The 19,539-nt window shown below is 50.1% G+C and overlaps 1 protein-coding gene across 2 annotated transcripts in view; it reads right to left on the reverse strand.

Annotated features, from left to right (window-relative positions):
• Window positions 1-454: 454 nt before the first annotated feature.
• PUSL1 (pseudouridine synthase like 1) overlaps window positions 455-19,539 on the reverse strand; it is a 60,748-nt gene continuing 41,663 nt past the window's right edge. The window contains exons 2-8 of one of the 2 annotated variants that reach the window (XM_026715721.2): window positions 16,621-16,678; window positions 15,030-15,217; window positions 12,796-12,945; window positions 11,496-11,669; window positions 8,798-8,852; window positions 1,130-1,292; window positions 455-808 (exon numbers count right to left, since the gene is read on the reverse strand). In XM_026715721.2, coding sequence (XP_026571506.2) covers window positions 789-808; window positions 1,130-1,292; window positions 8,798-8,852; window positions 11,496-11,669; window positions 12,796-12,945; window positions 15,030-15,217; window positions 16,621-16,678 — 808 coding nt within the window. In that variant the 3' untranslated portion in view covers window positions 455-788. The remainder of the gene's footprint in view (window positions 809-1,129; window positions 1,293-8,797; window positions 8,853-11,495; window positions 11,670-12,795; window positions 12,946-15,029; window positions 15,218-16,620; window positions 16,679-19,539) is intronic. The other variant, XM_087914903.1, reaches the window with a different exon arrangement.

The following is a 19,539-nucleotide window of genomic DNA, read 5'->3' on the forward strand; positions in this document are numbered from 1 at the left end:
CGTGGTTGTGTGGCACAAGTGAAAGCTGGCAACGGTTTGTACTTTGCTGGTGGCTGGTGGTGGAGGGAAAGCAAATTCTGTACCGAGCAGCAGTTTCTTGATTTGTTACTAAGGACTAGAGACTTAAATTCAGCTGAGGATCTCAAGATGGTACTTGACCTGGGGACGAATTATGGGCAGAAGACTTGAAAGGTGAGGCCCTTAAGGCGGTATACGCTCGCAAAACAGGCACGGAGAACGCAGAAGTAGCCGTAAGAAGCGGAATGTCATGTCGTTCTCCAGGATTGTGGAAAATTAGTGCTACAAACGCTCATTAACAAAACTGCATGTATCTCGCCTGTTAGTAAGACAATTACTCAAGGATCTGCAATCCAGACTTCCAGATCTCATGGCCGATCCCAGATGGGTAACTGAAAAGGTGAGGGAGGATTTAAAAGGGAATTTTTTTTTTTTTGCTCTACTGAGTACATAAATACTGTTTTTGACTATGTGGGCTGCAACACAGCAGGAGCAGCCTTTTAAAAAGAGGGCGTTTTCAACATCACCCCCCCATCTGCTTATCAGAGAATAGGAGGCCCAGGAAGCAATTAAATCTGAAATCATTTGGAGTCCGTTCCTTTCTCCGCTGTCCCGAAAAGGGATCGTCTCTCAGCACAGACCTACTCAAATTTCGGATTAGGTGGGTTTATTAACAAATGCCTGCAGAGCGTAAGAAAATGAGAATTTTTTATTTATTTATTTCCTCCGGCAACGTATATAAACCCTAGGCAGAAAATTAATGCTACACGTCAATCTTCGGTCTCCAAGTCTGCAAGACAACGAAGGGAGAAAGAAAACAAACTTGAGAATTACGGAATATCGGCAGCCGGAAGACGGAGCAGGGAAATGCTTTCAAGCTCATCTCGGAGACAACTTCAGACAAATCCTGGACGTCGCCCCCAATTCTGCCCTCCTTCCCCCCCCCCAATTGCAATATAGGGGAGATCACCCTCCCTGGCAGGGCTGCTGTTTGGGAGGACTGGGGTGCAAAAAACTTGAAACAGAAAAAAAAATATATTGTCAACTTCAGCCGTTGGAGCTGGTCCCAGGTGATCATGAGGACTAGAAACGAAACATCCTAGATGCTCACCAGTTTTGTCGTACTCCACATGCTTGAGGAAGAGTCCGTCCGGGGGTGCTATGGTGTTTGGGGGATAAGCCATCAAGTCCCGGGCTGCTAGGAGTTCTTGGATGTGGTGCGGTTGTAGCCGGGACTGGCCCACGGCTACCAGTGCCCCGACCATCCGCCTCACCTGGAAACGAGAAGGGTTGAAAACGCCAAGAATTCCAGAATCGGCACAACAATTGGGGCAAAATTGGGGATTGGAAACATGGAATTGGGAGGGTCCATCAGAAGCCATTTAGTCTGACCCCCACCCCGAGAAATAGCCATTTGATAGACGGAAAAGCCAACTTGGTTTATCTCAAATCCTCCTTTATCGGGAAACAAATTTTTCCTGAATCTTCACCCCAAGTCTATACTGGATCCCAGTTTATCCCCTCTTCAACGAGACTTCGCTTCTTGGGAGAGTAACACAGGTAGTCCTTGACTTAACAACTGTTCGTTTAGTGATCATTCAAAGTTTCAACTGCACCAAATAAAGTGACTTATGACTGTTTTTCACAGTTAACGACCATTGGGGATTGCGCGTGCATGCATGGAGGGGGGGCGCATTGCTTTCTGGGTGCTGGTGAAAGCACGCGCACAATTTTTGGCACAGGAGCCCAAAAAGGTTAGCCACCACCGTCCTACGCTAAGCAGCCCTAAGACCTTCCTCCCTGTTTGCGGCCCACAGGTCGTCTGCGGCCTGTTTAACAGAGCACAGAAAGCCCTGGTTTGCCTAAGGAGGCTGTGCAGTGTGAAAACACACCCCTCTGGCTCCTTTCCCTTCAGCTTACAAAGCACCACAACACGGCCACAAGCGAAGCGGTGACCCACCCACCCCAGATTCCCCCAAAGCTCCCAAGGCAGCCTTCCCCGCAGGGGCGTTGTGAAGGAAAAAGGTGCGCCAAGCGGCCTTCAACCCAACCCAAGGTCAGCTCAGTCAGTGGTGGGGATTCAAAAACTGGTTTGGTGGCTGTGCTTTGCGCGTGTGCGTACGCTTTGCATGCGCGTGCCAAACGCCCATTTTGCGCAGGCACCAGAGGTATTGCAATTCACCTCCTGCAAGCCTGCACTCTCCCGGTCACTTCAGCTGCTGCGCTTCAAAAGCTGCGCTTTAGCAGAGGCCAAAGGTGAGTATGGGACCCGAGGACAATCGCTTTGATCTCCGCTACTCATCGCCGCTACCTGGCTCAGTAGAACCGGGCCGCACCGTAGAATAGCCACCACTGGGCTCAGGGCTTTGGGGGAAAAAGCAGCTCAGCCAAGGAGGGCGAGGCTGCTACTCACCCGGGTCCCCTGGCGTCATTTCAACCAGCCGCCAAAGCTCAGCTCTTGCAGGTTGCAAACGGCCTCGTTGCCGCCCACTCGCCATTGAGGGAGGCAGTCGAGACCCAGGAGCGTTTTGGCAGCTGGTTGCGGAGCTATTTTCAAGCAAGCAGCAAGACTGTGTGTGTGTGTGTGTGTGGTGGGAATTGAAACTCCTGAAGGCTTTTTTCTTTTGTTTTTACTTTTTAGTTTTGCATGTACCGTCTGAAAACAGGCAGGCACTGCCAGCGGTGAGAGCCGCCGCCTCCTCTCCTTGTGGCTTAACTAAATTGTAGGCGCATGCTTCCATGAGAGCCAGCCTCCACTACCTCCCTCGCCTCTGAATCATCCACAGTGTGATTCATTTATTCTACCTAAGCATGCCTGGGGCGGGGGTCTGTCGAGAGGCACCCATCCGTATTCGCGGTGGGCTGTTTGCCAGATGGCCTCATGTGGGCCCCAAGCAAAACTCAGGGGCAAAATCCTGAGCCTGAAACTTCGTGGCGAAACCCTCATTTTGCGCTTAGGCCGATCCGGGATGTCAGCCTCTTGAAATCAGGTCGAAGGAGAGCCAGGGGGAGCTACTCTGGGGTGGGGTTCCCCCCCCCACATCTCTCCTCCCCAGGGGGGCAGGCTGTTTGCCCCACCCTGAGACGGCTGTGTTCACGCTGGATGAGGGGAGAATTTATGTTCCTGTCCCACCCCAAACATCGGGTGCAAAGGGGCCTCCAGCCGAACCTGTGCCATAGATGGGTGCATATAGAATAGAGTGGAATAGAATAGAATTCTTTATTTGTCGAGTGTGATTGGACACACAAGGAATTTGTCTTGGTGCAAATGCTCTCAGTGCACATAAAAGAAAAGATAACATTTGTCAAGAATCATCAGGTACAACACTTAGTGATAGTCATAGGGTACAATAAGCAATCAAAGTCTACTAGGAAACAGTCGATATGTGTGTTTCTCCTTCACTCTGGTGCTCCTCAGCCGTTCCCAAGGCCCTTTGGCTTCTCCCCTCCTCCTCCTCTCCCTCTTTCCCCCTCTCTGGGGTGGGCAGGTTGATAAACCCCCATAGTTCTAGGTCACCCCACTTAGACTTCTAGACCATCATGAGAAGATCTGCAGGTCCAGCTCTTTGGGGCAGATGGGAAGGTTGGAAACTTGGTTTGGCAGAGTGGGTCTCCCACAGAAGAATGCAGAGGCAGACCAGAGGGTTTGGGGGGAGGGTCCCAACCCCCAAAGGACCCCCCCCTTCCATGTGCTCAAGAAGTAACACCCTAGCCCATTTTAAGAGGGAATACAAGATTTTTCTTCTTGATCCTCCATCCCCATTTGAAACACTTTGGTTTATTTATCGCTTTACTTACTATTAAACTTGTATCCTATCCATCTCCATTTCCATTTCCTGGAGACGATCCATTAATTAGCACTGATGATTAATTAGCACCCAGCTGCCTTTTTGTGCCCCTTCCTCTCTCCGTTGAGGTTGGATTGACACCCCCTGTCTTCCTTCCTTCTCCAGGAGGTGAGAGGGCCGTGCCCCAACGGAGCCACCACCATCGGAAAGGAAACCGCTGCCTCGGGCAGAGTTGCAACGGCTGGCAAGAGGAGAAGAGGACGTGGTGGAAGACTTGGATTTTTCCGATGGAGACTGATGGATGGACAGATTTTTTGGGGGTGTAACTGGACAGCTGTTGCCACTTGTGGAGGGCCGAGGAAGGGGCTGCATTGTTCCAGCTGGCCCTGAAGCCCAGTTGATGCACTGGAGGGAAATGCCAGAAAATTTTATCCTCCAGCAGGGGAGGTTAAAAAGACCACAATGGGTGCAAAAAAAACCCCTGCCTCTTTAGAATAATAATAATGGAGGTTCTTAACACCATTTCAAAACAAAACCTTCTTAAAAAAATAAATAAAAAGCCAGGCCAGCCTTCAATGCTGCCCCTTCCTCTTCTGGAGGCCAATCCCACCCACCCAGCGCTGGAGATGCAGAGATGGAAGACCAACGTGCCACCACATTTTGTGGCTTGGCTCTTGTCCTGCCAAGTGACCTTATTTAAAACTCTTGGGACCAAACAACAGCAGGAAGAGTTGGACTGGCAGCACAATGCATGCTTTGAATCCCCCACTCCCCCCAATTCCCCCATTTCGATTTCTGTACGGGAAGGGATCGTGTGTGTCGGTTCTCGGCTTGTAAAAACAGCCTCTTGTGCATTTCTTTCGGAGGCCTGGATCACTCTGCACCGAAGCCGCAGCGGGCAAAACGGCCAGATCCCGATGGAGAAACGTTCTTCCCTGCGGCTTTTACTGCATTGTGACCCACGCACGCCTTTCTTGGCCCCCCTGGGTGGTGCCCACCAGGAACTGAGACCCCCCAACACACACACACTTGTTGCTTGAGGTCACCAGACAGATCAGGTCTAGAATAAGGAGTTAGTCTTATTGTTGGTCGTGAGTGGATAAGGAGTTAATAAGTCTTATTGTTGGTAGTGAGTAGATCCCCAATGTAGCCAGGATCTCTGTAATTTAAAGGGAGTCTTTTAAGTCGTATGCTTGGCTAAAGAACCATGTTTGGTGGTTTATGGAGATAGGCTTGAGGCCCAAGAGCCCTTAAGTGGTAAATTTAAGTGGTAAGCTTTAAGCTGTGGCTGGTAGGGTCAAGGAATCGTGGCTGTTGTTGTCAGCCTTTGCCTTGGGTAAGGACCACGAGGATTTATCTGGTAGGATTGTGTAGACTGAGTTCAGATGCTAGGACAGAGTTGAGGTGTCAGAAGAACTAAGATCAGCATTTCTCAATCTTAAAGTGAAGGTGTGTGGACTGCAAATCCCCGAATTCTCCAGCCAGTCGGTTTGGGGAATTGTGGGGGTTGATATCCACACATCTTGCTAAGGCCGAGGTCTCCAAACCTAGCAACTTTAAGACTTGTGGATTCCAACTCCCAGATTCTGGGAGTTGAAGTCCACAAATCTTAAAGTTGCCAAGTTTGAGGACCCGTATGCTAAGGGATGGGAAACCTTGATCTAGGAGGGTCATGTATACCACCACCCCCAGCCCCCAAGAAGGTCTGGACTTGAACTCTTGCTTTCAGAAAGCCAATTGGCTTTTGGAAGGCTGGACTTTAACTCCCAGAATTCTGCAGGAGGATTTAAGAATTGTGGGAGCTGTAATCCATCAGTTTGAAGATGCAACTTTCAAAGGGAGGGTTTTCAGCTCCCAGAATCCTTAGCAATGGTGGCCAGAGAAGCTTAAGATGTCCCATTTTCCCCCAAGACACCAGATGGCTGCAATTCAGTTTCCATCTTTCTCCATCCCGTGGATTGGAGAATTTTGGAAACTGAAATTCATCGTTCTTTGGAAGCTCACTTGGTGGAGGCTCCCCAATTCTTCTGAATTCTGTGTTGAGGACAGTTCACCACCCCACAGGGCAGAATCCTATCTCCATAGGATGCCCTATATAGTAGGGTAGTCTTGAAAACACTAGAAATTGAGGTCCTCTCCTGACCCCCAAGCACCAGATTGGCTGCTATTCAATCTCTGGTGTTCTCCAGCACACGGACTGGAGAATTCTGGGAATTGAAGTTCACCAAACTGGGAAGATGGGAGTCCCATGTTCTCAAGGTGGATTTCCCTTAAAAATCCCCAGAGCTCAGCAACAGGGTTGTAGCATTAAGTTAATGCCCCAAAATCCAGATGGAAAGTCAACAGGTGCGCTCCAGACTTCTCCAGCTGATTTTCTATATTCTGGGAACTTAAATACAAGTTTTTTTTGATTGAACTTAAGTCCCCAGAATGCTTAGCAAAGTCACTGGAGAATTGTAGGAAATTGAGTCCATCCATTGGGGGGGGCGGGATGTTGGGTGTTCTGGGGATGTGTCTTTTCTCCCAGAGCTTTCTGTACATTAGGAATTAGGAGGCTGGGGGGGTCCACATAACAGCATAGAATTGAGGCTCCCCAGGATTCAGGGGTCTGAGGCTACAGAATTCTGGGAATTGAGGTTTCTTGACTTAATCTTTCCCCAATGGGTGCGCCTCAAACTCTTGAGGTCTTCCCTTGTTTTAGGGTCTCCGGGGGTTCTCGGCCTTGGCAAACTTAAGGCGGGTGGGCTTCAGCTCCAGTTAGAAGCCTGCATGACTTAAACTTGTCAAAGTTGAAAACTTTTTATGATGCAGGGTCTTAGTTCTGATTCATTGGGTGTCATGCAGGGTCCCTCCCCCCAATCTTCCCAGCACCTAGGCAGGTGAGCCAGAAAACCCAGGTGAGTCAAGTCTGCAGTTCCTCCCCTTGTTCTAAGCAGGTGTGCACAATTTATTCCAAATCTTGGAATTGAATTTCAAATAATATATGTGCATGCCTACTTAGAGCAATGGGTGCACAGAGAACATCTCTGTGCATGGTGGGTCACCCTCAGGAGGGTGGGGGAGAAAGGCCGGGAGCAGCCATGGCATCAGGGGGGCTGGCAGGGAGGCCCTAGGAAGGCCTGGGGCATCCAAGCCCCCCAGGGCAGCCCTGGGCACCCCCAGAGCCTCTCTTGCCAGCTGCTCTTGTGCCACGGTTGAAGCGGAGGGTTGGTGGGGGCTGGGGGAGGCCGAGAGGGGGGGCTGGGGTGCAGGGGGGGCTGGGCAGAGAGCGGCTGCCCCATGTCCTGGGCTCTCAGGGTGGCAGTTTGGCCACTCCAAGCCGAGGGACACTGGGTGACCGTTCTCTGGCCCATCCCACCCACCCCATGTCCCATGGGCCTCCCTCAGCCCCCATCAATGCCTTTGGCTTCAATCCTGGCCCAAAAGGGGCCTGGGGGGGACAAGGGGGGTCCTGGGAGGAGGGGGGAGCACATAGCCCCCCGTCTTTCCAGGACCTCCCTCCCCTGGGCCCCTTTAAGCCAGGACTGACGCCAAAGGCAGGGGGGTGATGGGGGGGGGCAGGGAGGGGATAGGGGAGGGGGTTGGGGTGGGGGGCTCAGGGGAGGGGTGGGTGGGCTGGGGATCAGAGGGGGTGTATTGCTTGTTTTTTTTGAACTTTAATAAAGTTTGTCTCTTCTGCCATCCTGGGTGTTTCATTCCCCACCTACACCCCTCCCCCCTCCCCTTCCCCCCTCCATTTCCCTCCCTCCTCTGGCCCCTCCCATCTGTGGCCCCAAGGGGGAGGACCAGGGAGGGGCAGACCCTGGGTGCCCCCCCAGGTCTACTGGGCTGAGAGGCCCCTCCCCATCTTCCCAGGGCTTTCCTCTTCCCTCCCCTCCTCCCCCAGGAGGGCTGCTGGAGGAGCTGGGCAAGGCAGGCCCTGGAAGGAGGTCAGAGGCCGGCTGGGGAGGGGCTCCTTGCCCCCCTCCTCTCCTCTTCCCAGCCCCCTTGGTGCCATGCTGGCAGAGACTCAGCAGGGAAAGGGAGGCCCAGAGAGGTGGGGGGGGATTGGCAGGCTCTCCCCGGCTTTTCAGGGGAGGCCTTTGCCCCTGGCCTGCCAATCTCCCCACCCTCCAGCCCAGGACCTCCCATTCCCCCATTGCCTGGCACCAGGGGAGCTGGGAAGGGAGAGGAGGGGCCTTGGCAAGGAGCCCCTCCTCCCCAGCCAGCCTCCAACATCCCCCAAGAGCCTTCCTCTCCCCACCTCCACTTAGCCCCCAGCAGCCCTCCTGGGGAAGGGGGGGGGAGGAGGAAGAGGTGACGGCCCTGGGAAGATGGCAGGGGCCACCCCAACCCTGCAGACCTGGAAGGGGGGCACCCAGGGCCTGCCCCTCCCTACCTCGGTCCCCCCCTTGAGGCCAAAGATGGGGGGGGCAAGAGGAGGGAGGGAAATGCAGGCGCTGGGAAGACGGGGGGCTGCAGGCAGGCCGGCTCTTGGGGGGCTCTTGCCAACCCACTCTGGCTAAGGCCTGCCTGCCCCCCCATCTTCCCAGCACCTGTGCCCTCTACTTACCTGTCCTTACCTGTTCTCACCTGTCCTCGTTGTCCTCGTCGCCATCTGGTGGTTCCCACAACTGGTCGCACTTCTATTTCATACTTACCCCTTTGCTCTAAGGTGGCTGATGAGGCCAGGCTGGACTCCCAACTCCCAGAATTCCCCAGCCAGCATGCTATGCTATGCTATTTCTATCCCAACCTTCCAGATGGCCGTGGAGTGGAGACAGCTGGCTACTTAAGCCTCCTTTGGACTTTCCCGGGACTAAGAGGCTGCTCTCTCTCCTGCCTTTGCCACCAGAAGGGGCCTTTGGCACTTCAAATTCATTTTAAAATTTCAAAGTTAAGAGGCTGCCTCTCATATCACAGAAAGGCGACTTCCTCTCGGGACGAGAGGCAAAATGGTGAAAAAGAGCATGTAAACATATAGTGTCTAGTTGGAAAAAAATTATCCCTACCTGTTTGTACAGGAAGGATCGGCTTACAAACTCTAGTTCCCAAAACTTCAGGTTGCTGGGGGTGGAAAAAAAACACAACGGGCACAAAGGCAACATTAAAATCTAGATAGAAAGACGCTGATTTACTATCTATTTGTTAATTTTCTGTGTTGCCCATCCTCTCTACAAGGTGACTCCTTTTCCGTCCTTCCCTGGATCAGTGCAGGTTATCTGCTCAGGAATAGATCCTCTGTGGACAGAAGCAATCTACCTCTCAATGCAAGGAGGAAGAATAATCTGGAATTTAAGCCAAAGCCTCTATAAAATTGGGAAGAGGTGGTTGGATTCAGGAGATGGCAAGTCTGCCTGTCTTTTCACCTGTCAAGGAGTCTGCATTTATCTACAGACTGGGACTTCCTGGTCAAAACCAGGAAATCTTCTCCTTTTCCTTTCCTTTTCCCTCTCCAGACGGGACTAACGGAGAATTGTAGTTCTTGCAACCATGGGTTTCCTTTCTGGAGCAAACTGAAAACTTGCTGGGCTGGGATCCAGTCTCAAACCTGCTTCATAAATGTTTTACTAAGGCAGGGGAGAGATTTCAGGAAATGGCCTCTGAAATAACCTTCAGGTCTAGGAACCTGATTCCTTTTTAAGGCCCCCCTCCGTTTTTCATCATTTCAGCCACAGGCCAAAAGGGGGATTTTTGTTACACAATTCGGAAACGGGTGTGTGAACATGTAAGTTATAATTATGTACCAATGTTGTAATCCGGAATCATGTTGCTCACATGAAGAGATATGTAAAAAAACCAAAAATGAAAAGCTTTTATTAAAAAGAAAAAAGAAACATATGTGTGTGTGCGTGTGTGTGAAATCTTATCTTCTGCCTCAGTTTACCTCCTCGAACTCTTCCCTAACACCATTTTTAAAAATGCTTTTCGGACCGACTCGAACCTCGGCCGGAGCCCCTTCGACTGCAGCAACCACCAGCAAAACATTCCCACCCAAAATTCCCCTTCAAGGTCGTGGTGGGTTAATCCATAAGGGCTAAGAGGACACCCCGTGTAGAGGGGCAGTCTACCTGGGACTGCCCTGCTGCTGCTGATGCTGTTGGTTTGCCTTAACGGCGCGGAGCCGGCATTAGAAGAAACTTCGGTTAGATGATGATTTCATTCCCTGCTGACAATTTCTGAGCAGAGGCCGGGCAAAAATGTCCGTGGGTGGAGATGCCTCACCAGAGATAAACTGCCAACCCCGGAGAGAGCGAGAGAGAGATGGATCCAGGTAGGAAAAACTCCCTCTTGAAAACTCGTGGATCCAACCACGAGGACTTTTTCTTCCCGGATCACGTGGAAATGCCTCCCTCAATCACCAGGTGTCCCTCCTCCCACCACCTGTCAGGCTGAAGCAGCCCTGAAGGGAAGCTATAACCACCATGCAAATTCAAATCCATCCTTCCTCCTCCTCCTCCTCCTCCTGCATTCAGATGGCTTCCAGGTTTTTGGAATCCAGCCCTTAGGGTGGGACAAGCGGGGCCCCACCGGGAAAGAAAGCCCTCTGTTTAAAGTAAGACCTGACTTGGCCTGCTCGCGCAAAGGTGAGTTGCTTCAGGGTTGCAGGAACTGTACCCTCTTCCTGCAGGTAGAAAGCCAGCTCAACTCGCATTCGTCTTCCCAACAATAGCAATACCGATAGCACTTAAGACTTATATACCGCTTCACGGGGCTTTTAACAGCCCTCTCTAAGCAGTTTTACAGAGTCAGCCTCTGGCCCACAACCATCTGGGTCCTCGTTTGACCCACCTCGGAAGGACGGAAGGCTGAGTCATCCTTGAGCCTGGTGGGATTCGAACTGCCAAATTGTAGGCAGCTGGTAGTCAGCAGAAGTGGCCTGCAGTACTGCACTCTCACCACTGCACCACCAAAGCTCCAACAAGCTAGCTTTCTCTGTGCAGAGATGGAATCCTCTTTCATGGCTTTTGTGTGTGTGTGTGTGTGTTTGTGTGTGTGTTTGTATGTGTGTTTGTGTGTGTGTGTGTGTGTGTGTGTGTGTGTCTTGTGGCCCTGCCCACTCCTTACCAAACTCCTCCCACCACAAGCCCAGTCCGAAACAGTCACAAGACACCCGCTTTGGAGAACCACCCCAAGTCTTCGCCTTTCGGAAGCCACTCCGACGGACAAGTTTCTAGTCCTTAGGTTGGCAGCGAAGTTGGCAAACCCTCTTTGGAGTGTGAACTTCCTGACCCTTGAGCTTCAGGAAAATAGAAGAGGGTGTGGCTTTCAGAACCACGGAGAGGTCTTGTACCTTTTCTCATCTCACACTATGGCTAAATCCTTAAAAAAAAAAAACCACAACTCAATTTCTTAGATGCAAATTGCTTAACGCCAAACACTCGAAGGAAGATTTCTTCTCCTTGGGAGACGGGTTCATTTGAGAACTTCCTGGTTTCCTTTTTGGTCCATATTCGTCTTCTCCTCTCGCCTCCCCCTTTCCTGCTCCCGGACACCCCCTTCAAGATTGACGCTTGTCAACCTGGGCATTTCAAAGCCATCTCTTAAAAGAAGCTTTTCGCCACTCACGCAAAACCTGGGTTACAAGCAATTGCTGCGTTCACACAAGAGGGAACACCCGGGCGGAATGCCTGTCAGGGGGAAAAAATGATGGGGAAAAAAGAGAGAAAAGTGCCAAATTGCAACTGCACAGATCCAGGCGGGCCTCACCTGTCCTTGCTGTGCTCGGAAAGGAAGCCCTGGGAAGGCCTCACCTCCACCCAGTTCAGTGTCTTGATGGGGCTTCTGGCTGACATCTCTGAGCTGGCTGAGCAGAAGGTAGAGAAGTCGTGGGTGCCCGCCAGGAAAGTGGCTGCTTCCTGCATGGCGGCCAAGTTCAGGTGGCTAAAACAGAAGGAGGAGGAGGAGGAGGAGGATGAGCCATCAAGCCCTTTCGGACTCCTAGCAACTGTCTGATGGTCCCTATCTTTCATCGGACACCTGTTTCATTGTACACCTGTTGTGCATTGGCGATACATGTTTGGTTTGATTTGATTTGAACTTGTCCTCTTAAGGTTTCAGAGAAGGAAAATGCGCTGCAAACCCCCCCCGCCACTTCAATTGATCTGTTTCAACTCCCGCCCTCAAAACGAGGCTATAGAGCCCTGCACACCAGAACAACTAGACACAAGGGGAGTTTTTTCCGCAAAAGCCATCACTCTGCAAAACAAATATTTCCCTCAACACTGTCCAACCATTTACTACGTCTGCATTACTATAACTATTACCTTCTCATCTCTCCTTATCGCCTCTCCTCTCCCACTTGTGACTGTAGGACTGTAACCTTGTCGCTTGTATCCTTACGATTTATATTGACTGTTTCCTAGTATGGTTGGATTGCTACCCTATGACTATATTCTATTTACTATATTCCCTATGACTATCATCAAGTGTTGTACCTGATGATTCTTGACTCTTGGCAAATGTCTCTTTTCTTTTACGTGCACTGACAGCATTTGCACCGAGACAAATTCCTTGTGTGTCCAATCCCACTTGGCCAATAAAGAATTCTATTCTATTCTATTCTATTCAATGGCAGGCTGTTGGCTCCTTCAGCTGTTGAGACCATCACCTTTTCCCCATCAGCCTGGCCGAGGCTCGGAGAAAACTTGCTGAGCTGTCGAGATCTGACGATCCCCAAGCGAGAGACTCCGTGGCTCTTTCAAGTTACAGAACCAGCCACTCGTGGGAGAGGAAGCAGATTGCAGGCGCGTGTTCACGCACGTCCTGGCACATTCCTGTCACTGCATCATGTATGGGTGACCTGGTTACACTGTAGATGCCAGGGTCGTTTTCTCCAAGCCGGCTCTGAATGACTACTCAACCCAGATTGGTTGAAGATCTTTCAGGCCCAGCTGGGTCTTGTGTCTTCGACATTGTGGGCTCAAAAGTGGGGTGTGTGCAAGCAGGAAGCGGGGAACCCAGTGGCCGGATCCACAAACACAGGGGGGGGGGGGGTTCACCAACTTACCCGCGCCAGTTTGCCCAGCAGAGATCCTGTTCGAAGACTGGCAGGTCGGAATAGGTTGTGCAGCCTGTGGCCACGCGGTAGACGTAGGTCCTGGCCCGGGCCGAGAAGCGGGCGTGGAAGCTGTTGGAAACCCTACAGGCGCTCAGAACGCTTTGGGAAAGGAAAAGGGGAAGAGGAGGCAAATTGTAACAGATAGATAGATAGATCGATCTCCCTTCATTTTATGCACCCACCCACGACCCTCGGTCTCAGAGACAGACAGAGTTATCCAGTGAGTGTCCAGGACTGAGGTGTCAGGGTTCCAGCAATGCCTTGCATGTCGTCTGTAATGAATCCTTTGAAGTTTTTTGAAGTTTGGCTCGAGACTCATGATTTAATTAGGGCGATTGCTGGAATCCTGACAGCAAGCCAACTCTGGCCTAGGTCATTTACAGTCCCCTGTGACTCTGTTTCCCCCCCGCTCCCCCATGTGGTCCGTGGGTTTGCAGTGAATCGGACACGACTTTGCAACTAACAACAACAACAAACCCAATTTAAAGGGGAATTATTAACCAGTGGAAACGGCCTGCCTTCCACCTGCCTTGTGGGCATTCCACCCTGGAGGTTTTTCAGCAAGAGACCGGACATCCACTTGTCTGAAATGGCATAGGGCGTGTCGCTTAAGCAGGGGGTTGGACTAGAAGACCTCCAAGGCCCCTTCCAATTCTGTTATTTTAGGGCACATAATGTAGCCTTGCTTTTCAGGCCAAGGCACGGATCATTAGGCATTGTCAGAGAATCCTTCTGCAGGCTGGGCTTGTGGGGGGGCAGGAAAAGGGGAAGCGGAAAGATCTCAATGGAAAACAAGCTGGGTTGGCCTCCAAGCTGGGCTGGCAAACAAAGCAGAGATTAGGGGACAAAGCAGAGCTGGGGAGGGAAGGACAAGAGTGGGTGAGTGACCCTCAAACCCCTTTCCTCGTCTCTTGGCACAGGCCGGGGCCGAGGGGAAGGAGGGGTTGGTCCCACAAGGAGAGGGCAGCTTTTCAAACAGGCCTTTTGTTTAAAAAACCTCACACCAGAAAGAGGGGAGGGGAGGGGGAGAGAGAGAGAAGAGAAAAAGGCACATTGGCCGCGAGGGTGGAGACACAGATTTGATTCCATGTCGGTTCAGAGTTCAGGACACCAACTTGGAGGCTGAAACCAAGGAGAAGCCAGGAGGCCTGTGGGAAGAGGCGTCTTTTCGGTAGAGTGGGAACCAGTTCTCCCACCATGGCGCAGGCCACGGGGGCGAGAGGATCCACCTTTTCCTCCTCTTCCCCAAGGAGCTGAAGCCCGCCGGGAGGAGGAGGTGCGTGCCCCGAGATGGTGCCATGTTACGTGGGATGTCATAACAAGCGGAGGGAGATCGCCAAGGGAGAACGATCTGGCCGCGGGATCCACTCTGTGGTTTTACTCCCAGGGCCACTGGAAGAACGGCCCCATGGGGACGGATTGACTAAAACAAGCGCTAGAGCCACGGTTTTTAGGAGTCGGCAGGGACCCGGGAGGTCCACTAGTCCCACCCGCTGAGTTAATTCCATTCAGGCCCTACAGGCGAGCAGAGATTGGAAGTTCAGGTCTCTGGGTTTGCTCCCCGGCCACCAAAGAGATGATTAAACCTGTCATGCCCCTGTTCTGAGGGGGAGGTCGAACAGCTGACAGGGAGTGGGAGTGTGGCTCTGGTGGCTATGGAGGAAACTGGGGAAGGGCACAGTCCGGCTGGGCATTCAGAGGAAGACCCAGGCCCAACCTCTCTGCATTCCTAGGGCACACAGGGAGGAACAGAGAAGGGAGCAACGTGGGTTACGGGGGAGGAAAAGGCCCTGATTCCCTTCATTAGCTACAGCTGGGAAAACAGTGTGAATTTCTTTGTTTGTCAAGTCTTATCTGGGTTCTGGCGTCCTCCCAACTGTGTTTGTTTCGTTATCTTTTGACGTCTTCAATCCCACCCTGTCTCATTAGTTGCTGCAGTGTAGTTTGTGTTGGTTTTTGTTTATAATCTATATGTACTTTGGGTCCGGACTGAATTTCTTCCCTTTCAAAACTGTTCTTGGGAGAGTTTTTTTTTCTCCAGCCGATGATAACTGGACATTGGGGGCCAAGTTGGAGGAATGAAAGGGACTTTACCTACTTTTGTGACTTTGTGGCTTTTGTGCCACGCCCCTTGGGGTCATCACCAAACCCACATTTTTTTCTGGCAACGTAAGAAAACTCACCGGATGGGCTCGGAACCGAGATGCTTGTTGAGCACCTGGACAAGAACCTCTTCAGAGAAGTGGGGCTGCCCCTCCTTCCTCTGGAGGTCAAGATGGGCCGTGTTGCAGAGGGCGTGCACCCCAGCATCTGTGCGGCTGGAGACGACAAATTTGACCGGCTCAGTTGCTCTGAGATTTTCTGCAGCCTTCTGAGAAATCGGGGGAAAAAACAGACCCTCAGATTTGGGTATTTTTTAAAAGATATTTACACATTTATAGCTGGAAAAGCTGGAGGAGAAACACACGAATTTTGTTTTATACAGTCTGGTTGTCTGGAAAATGTTTTTTATTTTTATTTTTTAACTTAGGTGACCAAGTGCAAAGAGCCAGTTGCAAATCCTCCCCCTTTTAAGGACGTGGCAAGTTAAGGGGGTCGGAGAAAAATTGGGGAAGCTCTCACAGATGGGGGAGAGAGGGAAAGGAAGGGGAACAGGATCCAGTAGGATCTGGTTGCAGATAATCATTCCCAAGCCCAGCCGATTTATTATTATTTTTTCCCTTCAGCTCTCCTGCATTTCCTTCCCTTTGTTTCTCCAAAGAGCTGAGCCTCTCCTGAGCATCTGTCCTGATGTTTTTTGATTGCCTGAGAAGAAATTCTTGGCCCCGGCACAGACTTTGCGGGGGGGACGCCAGGAAAAAGATGTCTTTAAGCAGAGATCTCTTCTGGATAGCTTTTGTTGCAAAAAAATAAAAATAAAATAAAAATAAAAAAGTGGGGCGGGTGGAAGTGAAAAATCCAAGCCAGGGAGGTAGACACCCCCTTCTCCCATATCCCAGCCAGGCACAGTAAAAAAAAAAAAAAGATGAAAAGCAACATACACAATTCAGCCATGCTGGTTTCTTTTGGGAAAGCTCCAGATTTGGGGAATCGCCCTCGGGGAGAGCCGCCAGCCCAATTTTGCCATTTCCCTCTCCTTTCGTTTGGGTAATAAAACCGCTCCGGCGGCTGTTTCTTTCTCAACGGTGGTTTAGCCCCGGAATGGAGGGGATCTCTTTTGGAGGGGAACCACACCCAGCTACCCAGGTTGATCTCTTAAAAAGATGCCCACAGGGGTGGACCAGGTCCCTAGTTGGGAGCCCAAACCAGCCAGAAGGAGCCCAACAGCGCAGGGGCCAAAGCCAAGCTAAGCTCCAACTCAAGGTAGGTGATGGCTTTGGGCCAGAGGTGATAAATTCAGTTGGTTCTGACCGGTTCTGGAGAACCAGTAGCGGAAATTTTATGTAGTTCAGAGAACCAGCAAATCCCACCTGTCTGGCCCCACCAATCTGCCTCCCATCAAGTCCCAGCTGATCGGCTGGGTCTTCTTTGGTTGCCCCGCACAGGAGAACGGAGCTGGAAAGCAGGTCAGTAGGGGATTTTTGCAGGGTCCTTCCCCTGCCACACCCACCGAACCGTAAGTAAAACAAATTTGAATCCCCCCACGGCTTTGGGCCTTTCTCTTCTAGGCGTGGAAAAGCCGAGCCCCTCTCCTGAAAGCAAATGGGGGGGACACCCCCGCCACACACACCTTCCCACCCCGGATGGTGGATCAATCCTAAGCCAGTTCCTTACCTCGAGGTGATTTTCCACACCAACTGCTGGCATGCTGGGGGGCAGAGCCTTCACACCACTGCAGGGGGAGAGAGAGAAAAAAAAAACGACAACAGTGAAACTCACTTTCTTTCACAGCGGGGTCAACGCAACACCTGCTGGGTTCCAACAGGTGCCTTGAAAAGACGAGAGGGAACCCCAATCTCGGTTTGTTCTTCACCACTTTTTCTTTCTCTCACGGTTTCCCTGCCCAGCAGTCTCAAATGGATTCCCAGCAGAGAAATTCTGTACGTCCTTCCTGGCTATCTAGAATTCCTTTATTTATTTTTCCTCTGAACCTTTTTTTTTTCCTTGGCCTGTTTGCCCCTCGGCCAGTTGTCCTTCAACTACGTGCCCAGGTGTGCTCATCCCTGGCACACCCCAAAGGAACAGAGAGAGAGAGAGACATGGCACAACTAGTAACGGTGGCAATTCTTGAACCCAATACCCACAGCATCGTACTCTTTCCTACTGGTCCCAGCTGAGCAGGCCCATCCCCGCAAAATTAACTTGTTCAGCTGCCTTAGCACCTCTGGATGTTCCTGTTATTCCAACAGCGGCTTCTCTTCCCCACTTTTTAAAGCATAATACAGATAATTACGGTAATAATTACTATTCCCCATTCACTCTCTCCTTTTAGTCTGGAAGTTTAAAGCAAGCAACGGTTCTGAAGGCAAAGAACCAAAATATATCCACTCGGGGTAGGTTAAAAGAAGAATATTTTTTTTTTTTGCTAAGAATGAGTGGCACGGGCTTTTGTGTGAAGTAATTGCCTTTTTAATAATAAAATGCCTAACAAGATTAAAAAGCAAATGAAAATATTAAAGTGGCAGGTGCAGACACAAATCCTTATATGAATAACAGCTGTCACTGACATGCTAAATTCCAATTATTTGAATTCTTCCTGCCATCACTCAACCTGGCAAATTTCTCGCTGTCTAAGAACATCCCCCCCTCACCCACCCCCCATTCTGCTCTGGGAGCCCTGTGGTTTTGTGAAAGACTAAGAGCAAAAATAAATAAATAAATTACTTGAACCCAGCCGTTTTTCAATCCCGAGAGCGATGCCTCTCTATGGGATTCAGAGGAATATTTAAAAAAAAAAAAATCTAACGAGTTCTTTGGCCTAAAAAAGTTGGGAAAAACCTCTTGTCCTGGCTAACAAATTACCTTGACTGTCAAAACTTGGGAGGGGGAAGTGGGGGGGAATGGGATAATCCTCCCTTATTCTCCCAAATGGCTGAGTTTATCTATATTGTACCCCAACAAAGGACTTCTGAAGCAAGAGTCGCATGTCACAAAGGCTCGGCTGGGTTCCAACAATATGGAAATGTGATATATTTCCCCATCTCACTTGCGATGGCTACTTCAAGCCTTGTGGTTCTTGAAAGATGAGCCTCTGGGGACCTGGATGACTTTCCCCACTCCTGTCTTATTAAAAAGTTCAAACTATGTTGTTTCTCTCCTGAGTGGAGCAGAATAACAAGAGTTGGAAGGGACCTTGGAGGTCTTCTAGTCCAACCCCCTGCTTAGGCAGGAAACCCTACATCATTTCAGACAAATGGCCGTCCAATCTCTTAAAAACTTCCATTGTTGGAGTACCCACTTAGTTCTAAGTTGCTTCTCTCCTTGATTAGTTTCCATCCGTCGCTTCTTGTCCTGCCTTCTGGCGCTTTGAAAATAGGCTGACCCCTTCTTCTCTATGGCAGCCCCTGAGCTATTGGAAGACTGCTATCGTGTCACCCGTGGTCCTTCTTTTCATTAGACTAGATATACCCAATTCCTGCAATTGTTCATCATATGTTTGAGCCTCCAGTCCCCTAATCCTCTTTGTTGCTCTTCTCTGCACTTTTTCTAGGGTCTCAACATCTATTTTATATTGTGGCGACCAAACGGGATGCAGTATTCCAAATGTGGCCTTACATGACAACACAGCGACAATAGAATAGAATAGAATAGAATAGAACAGAATAGAATAGAATATAGAAAGAGAATAGAATAGAATAGAATAGAATAGAATAGAATAGAATAGAATAGAATAGAATAGAATAGAATTCTTTATTGGCCAAGTGTGATTGGACACACAAGGAATTTGTCTTGGTGTTAAATACTCTCAGTATACATGAAAGAAAAGATACATTTGTCAGGAGTCCGAGAATCATAAGGTACGACACTTAATAATAATAGGCATAGCGTACAATAATAAGAAATAAGTTTCTTAGCAGGCAAAATGTCCCCTCATGGCAGACGGTGTGATTTTGATGGTGAATTTGTCTTTGTAGTTGAATTTCTAAGCTGAAAAACGGGAGAGTCAAACTCCCCCCGCCCGCCCCGCAAGACTCTTGTAGGAACGTATTCAGCCCTGAAGCAAACCCAAAGGAACGTAAACTTTTGAAAGAAATGTTTACATGGCACACTTGCCACAAACCAAGGCCTCTTTGTTGAAGCAAAGAATGAGAAAAGTGCAGGATTAAAGCCATTTTTTCCACCGATGGCCCTTTAAATCTGACTCTAGCGCAGTGTGCATGCAAATGGAAGGGACAAAGTGATCTAACCCTTCCAATTGGATTTGATTTGCTTCCTTAATAGGTATCACCGCTTCACTCTGTATCTGAGGGGAATGGGCCCTCTTGATCTCCCTTGCACATCATACTAAGGAGCAGTTTGCTGAAACAAATCACAATTTTACTAGAATAAATAACAGAATCTCTGCAAAAACAGAAGCCTTTGTTGAACGCACATTTCAACTATCATTTAAAATGCATGCATGCGTTTGAAATGATTTGCACTGTAATAAACATTTTTGACATCCCAAATAGTTGCTCCCCCTGCTTGTTGGGGCATCCACTAGAAAGGGTGAACTTGTTTCATATTTTCTTTCCAAATTCAAGCACCTTTCAG

The sequence above is a fragment of the Pseudonaja textilis genome, chromosome 18 (assembly GCF_049901715.1).
Source record: "Pseudonaja textilis isolate UNSWEBS1 chromosome 18, rPseTex1.2, whole genome shotgun sequence".
Lineage (NCBI taxonomy): Eukaryota > Metazoa > Chordata > Lepidosauria > Squamata > Elapidae > Pseudonaja > Pseudonaja textilis.